Raw genomic sequence first — 6,106 nt, forward strand, 5'->3', positions numbered from 1 at the left:
TACATACTAATATCTTTTAACTTTTATTTTTTACGAAATAATATCTTACTTATTAAAAAAAAACTTTTGACTTATAACTTACCCCTCCATCACAAATATAAAACAAAAATTCATATTTTAGATTAATTTAATAAATGATATATGTTGTCTATACTAAAGATCATATACATCATTTATTGGATGAATTTAAAACATAAATTTTTGTTTATATTCGTGACCTAAGAACGTAGTGTTTAAATTTGAAGGGTAGTTTGAAAATGACACTTTTAAATACCATGGATAAAATTTGCACTTTCTAAAAAAAGAAAAGACAGCTGGTCAAAAGATTTGTTTATTCTTGTAAGTGAAACAAAATTATCTAATGTTAAATTTAACTTTAAAATAAGCTACGTTTCCAGAGGAAAATTCTAATGGTGTCCAATCACATCACATGTACTAACAATAATTTAATTAAATTTAATGCCCTTACTTAATCAGAAAATTAGGACATATCAAAATTCCTAAATTAAATATGTCTCACTCTCTTATTGGAAGCATGAAATTGGCACACCAAGAAAACAAACCCAAGTACCCAACCAGCTCTTGAGTAGAGTAAAAAAAAAGGAGAAAAAATCTATCTAGAAGATAATAATAATCCCCAACCCAAATAAAACGCAGTTCAGTTCAATAAACGACACGCCGTTTGCATCTTCGTCTTCACGTTTCACAAACTGCTCATATAACCGTTCTCACATAACTCCCACGCAAAACAAAACCACCTTCTCACCGGCGATGTTGCCGGCGATACCTCCCGATCCACCACCGCAATCATAAACACTCCACCACTGTAACTACCAACTCCGGCACCAACACAACCACAATGTCGTCACCGCAGAACGTAAAACAAAAGGTATTCACATGTCTAACCAAACTCTCCGACCGCGACACTCACTCCCTCGCCGCAACAGAACTCATCACAATTGCACGTAACCTCGACACAACCACCGTACCGGTTTTCCTCTCTTGCATGTACTCCACCGACGCTTCCGATAAATCTCCGGTACGGAAGCAATGCGTCCAGCTTTTCGGATTACTCTCCGAAACTCACGGTAACACGCTTTCTCCTTACCTGTCGAAGATCCTCGCCAACGTAATTCGACGGCTTCGTGATACCGACTCGTCGGTCCGATCCGCGTGTGTGAATTCCGTTTCAGCATTATCTTGCCACGTCACGAAGCAACCGTTTTATACCTTTCTGAAACCGTTATCGGAAGCTCTGTTCACCGAGCAAGAACAGAACGCGCAAATTGGCGCTGCACTTTGTCTTGCTTCCGCGATCGACGGAGCTCCGGATCCAGAACCTGCTAGATTAGCGAAGCTGTTGCCGAAGTTCCAGAAGCTTCTTAAGCGTGAAGTGTTTAAGGCGAAACCGGCATTATTGACGCTGATCGGAAGTGTTGTTGAAGCTGGTGGCGCGTCTGGTCACGCTTCTTTGAAGAATTTGGTTCCGTGTTTGGTGGAATCGTTGAGCAATCGTGATTGGGCGGTGAGGAAAGCTGCGGCGGAGACGCTGGTGGTTTTGGCTAACGTGGAGAGGGATTTCTTGTCAGAATTCAAGGCTGATTGTATGAAAGTTTTCGATAATCGACGATTTGATAAGGTTTTTTCAATTTTCACTCTCTGTTTTTGGTCTAGTGTTTATTTATGCTGATTTGAATGTGAGTTGAGATTGAGATTGTGTTTGTTTTGGTTTAGGTGAAGTTAGTTCGTGAAGTTATGAATCAGATGTTGGAAGCATGGAAGCATATCCCTGATGTTTCTGATGATTTTTCGCCACCTCCGAAATCGCAATCTTCCTCTAAAGGTAGCATTAAATTTTGGTATCCAGTGTTTGATTGATTTTGCTGTTGAGAATCTGATGTGAATAAGTATTAGATCTCTTTTACAGAAATAGAAAGCCAGATTGTGTTTGTTTAATGTTGACTCTTAAAATAGAAATTATGATAAATAGAGGGTGAAGACAAAAACAAATGTTTGATCTTAAATAAATTTATGATCTCCAATGTGTCTGTTTATGATCTATTGCATTGATTGTCTACGATTGTTTCTGAAAGCTTTTTCTGGGTTTGTGTTTTTGGCTCAGAGAATGCGAGTGATGGGCGGTATCCTCCGGTGTCTCAAAATTCATGTAATCCTGGTTCAGTAATGGCGAATCTAAGGAGGAGATCAGCTCCTGTTAACAGATTCAGTCCACCAGATAGTTCTACTGCTAGCAATGGCAAGAATGTGAGTTCCTTAAGTAGTAATAAGAGAAGGAGTTTGGGTGTTTCGCGAAAATTAAACCAAAAGAATTGGGATGTTCAAGTGGCCATGGCTGATCAGGGTGAACTCCAGGAGAGGGATGAAAATGGAACTCCTTTGGAAACAAGCAAAGTGGATAAAAGCAGATTTCTAAAGCCAGAAATGAATCGAGCACTATTAAATAAAAATTCTGATGATAGAATAAAAAAGCATGGTGGATCTCGTGTGGTTCCGTATCATGAAGAGAGTCAGGACTCAGTTCCTGTCAATAATGTTTCCAAAGATCTTTTTAAGAATGATAAAGAGAGTGAAGAGTTATCTTTGATCCGCAACCAGTTGCAACAAATCGAGAAGCAACAGTCGAGTCTACTTGATCTTCTGCAGGTTTACTGCTAATTCTAACACCAATTTACTTTTTTTTATCTCTGCTGTTTTTGTCTGCAAATTTTTGGAACGAAGACTTGTTAACATACTCTCATTATATGTTTTTAAGCTTCATCCTTTACATGCATGAACCAATCTTTTAATGATGAACATCTACGTTTTCCTCCACATTCTTACAGAAATTCATTGGAAGCTCACAAAATGGAATGCGATCTTTAGAGACCCGTGTACATGGCCTTGAGTTGGCATTGGATGACATCTCTTATGATTTGGCTGTATCAAATGGAAGGATGACTAATTCTAATGTCCCTCGTAATTCATGTTGCTTGCTACCTGGAGCAGATTTTTTGAGCTCTAAATTCTGGAGGAAAACACAGGGCCAGTATTCATCTCCGCAGTTCTCTCGACGTGGTGGTGCTCCATCACTTGCTACCACGCACTACACAGCTGGCAGGAATGCTGAAACTAATTTTACAAGCCAGAGATTCAGGCTTGATGGAGGTTTTATCACTAATCCTCTGGCAGAGGTACACACTAATTCAAGGAACTTTGCTTGATCAAAGCCAATCTATAAAGAAGGTTCACGTTTTACCTATGGACCAGGCATAGTCTTGGCACTATCGCCCATGGGAATGCATCTTTGTGATTAGTGATACCAATTGATGCATCATTCAACTCTTACTCATATGCCTTTTTTTTATTACTGTATTTCTTACTTTGTTGCGGATGTGCTGCACAATCTAGAAAGCAAGTTTCATCAGTTGATTCTCAATCAGGTTTTAAGATCCCTTGACCAGACAAATGTTGATTGATCGAACTTCTGATCAAAATTGCATATTCTGCTTCATCAAATTATGATTTAATCAATATATATACATTTGTTGTGCTACTCGAAAATGCTCCATGTTGTCTTGTCAATGCTGAAGAAGGCAAGAAGCTGGCCAGACTACACGTTCTACACGCCTTAGTTGTGCACAATAATTATTAGACAAGAATGATTGAAGTGCTTTCACGGCTAAATATGACACTATTGTAAAAGAGGGTGAATTTGTATACGTATTACTATATTATATAGAGTGACAGGTTGCTTTTTTGCATTAAATATTGCGTTGTACCATGTACTCCGTATTTATCTAAGTTACTATCCCTTCCCCTCTCACCACCCTTTTGTTTTGGTTGGAAATGAAGTGGGAAGTGATTAAGTTATCCCTTCCCCTCTCACCACCCTTTTGTTTTGGTTGGAAATGAAGTGGGAAGTGATTAAGAGCCTGTTTGAAACACTTTTTAAAAACTCTTTTTTAGTTTTTAAAAATTTGAAAATTAAAAACTTTTTTGCTAAACTATTTTTTAAAATTACAGTTTGGGAAACTGTTTTGAATTTTTTAGTTTTGTGGACTAAAATTAAAACATATAAAAGGATAACTATTGTAAGAAGATGACTTGTATATTTCAAAAACTAAAAACAAAATTTATTTCAAACAGGCTCTAAGTCTTTCTCTTTTACACTAACCGTCTTAATTATTTGAGTCGAAATGTGCAAGACATTATGGTATATCACTAAAAAACCTTGACAGATTTCTACCCTCTTTCAGGCTCCCCTTCACCTTGATAGAGTTTATGGCTCCATTGAAACGAGTATTTAATCGATAGTTGCTAATATTTGGGACTGGTCTTAAGTAACCCATAGCATATTAAGGCTAATGATTTGATCTCACACCACTAGATGTGTGAAGTAACGAATTCTTACGTTTTTTTATGCATGCTCTCTTAAGTTGGTTAACAATTGATTTTGTGATGATAATACAAGTACAGGGGCTCGTAGACTCTTGGTTTGATGACAATGTGCCTATTACACTGATATTCTCCATCACTCTAATTGTGATATAGTTCTCCCATTTTTGGAGCTCCCCTCATCAGCATTTAAAGTAGTTTAAATGAAAAAGGTACTATAAGATTCTCATGCGCAAACCCACCCCCACTCATTGCCTAGTTTGCTTCTAAAGTACTTCAAATGAAAAGAGCTCAACTTTTTCAAAAAAGAAAAAAAACGTAAAGAGTTCAACAAGATTCTTATGTGCAGAGTTGCCAACCCATCCTCAGCGCTTTGTAGGTTGTCGCTTGGACAACTGGACTTGCAGATGCATAGTAATTGAAGAGTGATTTGCTAAAATGGCTGGAAACTGTATACTTGACGATTTTTTTTTTAATATTTAAGTGATTATTAAAACATTTCAAATAAGATTAAAATAAAAATACTTAGTGTTGATTGCTAAATATGTGTGTTTCTAAAAACAAAATGAATCCGTTTTTGGCATAAAATTGAAAAGGATATTAAAGTAAAAACTATTATAAAGTTGATATAATCTAAATATGTATTTACTTTAATATTTTTTTTTTTGTTTTAAGAATGAACTTGCTTTAACCTTGTAAACAAGATATAAGATTAACATATACAATTTTGCTCAAGAGCGATTGAATGATATAACTTGGGACTCTTCAAGCTTAACTCAGAGGTCTTAGTTACGAATCCAATATTAAGACTCTTGAGGGAGGATTTTACCGCTCATTTGTGGTCCTTGTAGTTGTGTTTGAAGGATGCTCAATTTATTCATAAAAAACAAATAAAGTTTGAAGGATGCTCAATTTATTCATAAAAAACAAATAAAGGATTCAAGTGGTTGATCTATGTGGTAAGGATTCAAGAGTTGAGCTATTGAAACAAGTGACTAACTGACCATTTCAAAAGTTAATGAAACTTATACAAATTACAACAAAATCCATAAATAATCTATACTATATATAAAGAAAAAAAATGGTTTTGGACGGGTTTTTCCACTTTCAGTTATATCCTTAAAGAAATTTACTTAATAAGAATGTTATAGTGTTGATGTCATTTTAAAAGATAAGAATTTCTATTATATTTACTATATTATTGAATTGTAAAAAAATAAGTATAGTTTGGTATAAAAGTTCAAAATACATATCAAAGTTTCATAAAAACTATTCTTCGTATGCTGACTAGGGATGAGAATGGTATGGGCAAAAATTTCAAAATACATATAAAGTTCTTTATGTGTTTGAAGGATGCTCGATTTATTCATAAAAAACAAATAAAGTTTGAAGGATGCTCAATTTATTCATAAAAAACAAATAAAGGATTCAAGTGGTTGATCTATGTGGTAAGGATTCAAGAGTTGAGCTATTGAAACAAGTGACTAACTGACCATTTCAAAAGTTAATGAAACTTATACAAATTATAACAAAATCCATAAATAATCTATACTATATATAAAGAAAAAAAATGGTTTTGGACGGGTTTTTCCTCTTTCAGTTATATCCTTAAAGAAATTTACTTAATAAGAATGTTATAGTGTTGATGTCATTTTAAAAGATAAGAATTTCTATTATATTTACTATATTATTGAATTGTAAAAAAATAAGT

At 35.0% G+C, this 6,106-nt stretch overlaps 1 protein-coding gene across 1 annotated transcript; it reads left to right on the forward strand.

The window, feature by feature from the left end:
• Positions 1–538: 538 nt before the first annotated feature.
• LOC25493774 (TORTIFOLIA1-like protein 3) lies at positions 539–3,823 on the forward strand. The gene is made up of 4 exons (XM_013602381.3): positions 539–1,639; positions 1,735–1,843; positions 2,123–2,664; positions 2,844–3,823. The coding sequence occupies exons 1-4, from the start codon at positions 860–862 to the stop codon at positions 3,219–3,221; spliced, it is 1,809 nt and encodes a 602-aa protein (XP_013457835.1). The 5' UTR covers positions 539–859; the 3' UTR covers positions 3,222–3,823.
• Positions 3,824–6,106: the final 2,283 nt, after the last annotated feature.

The sequence above is a fragment of the Medicago truncatula genome, chromosome 4 (assembly GCF_003473485.1).
Source record: "Medicago truncatula cultivar Jemalong A17 chromosome 4, MtrunA17r5.0-ANR, whole genome shotgun sequence".
Lineage (NCBI taxonomy): Eukaryota > Viridiplantae > Streptophyta > Magnoliopsida > Fabales > Fabaceae > Medicago > Medicago truncatula.

What these genes read in the sequence shown, in the direction of transcription:
- LOC25493774 (XM_013602381.3), top strand. Translation starts at nt 860, where the DNA reads ATGTCGTCACCGCAGAACGTAAAACAAAAGGTATTCACATGTCTAACC. An exon ending in ATAATCGACGATTTGATAAG is followed by an intron (nt 1,640 to 1,734) that starts GTTTTTTCAATT and finishes GTTTTGGTTTAG; the next exon opens with GTGAAGTTAGTTCGTGAAGT. An exon ending in ATCGCAATCTTCCTCTAAAG is followed by an intron (nt 1,844 to 2,122) that starts GTAGCATTAAAT and finishes TTTTTGGCTCAG; the next exon opens with AGAATGCGAGTGATGGGCGG.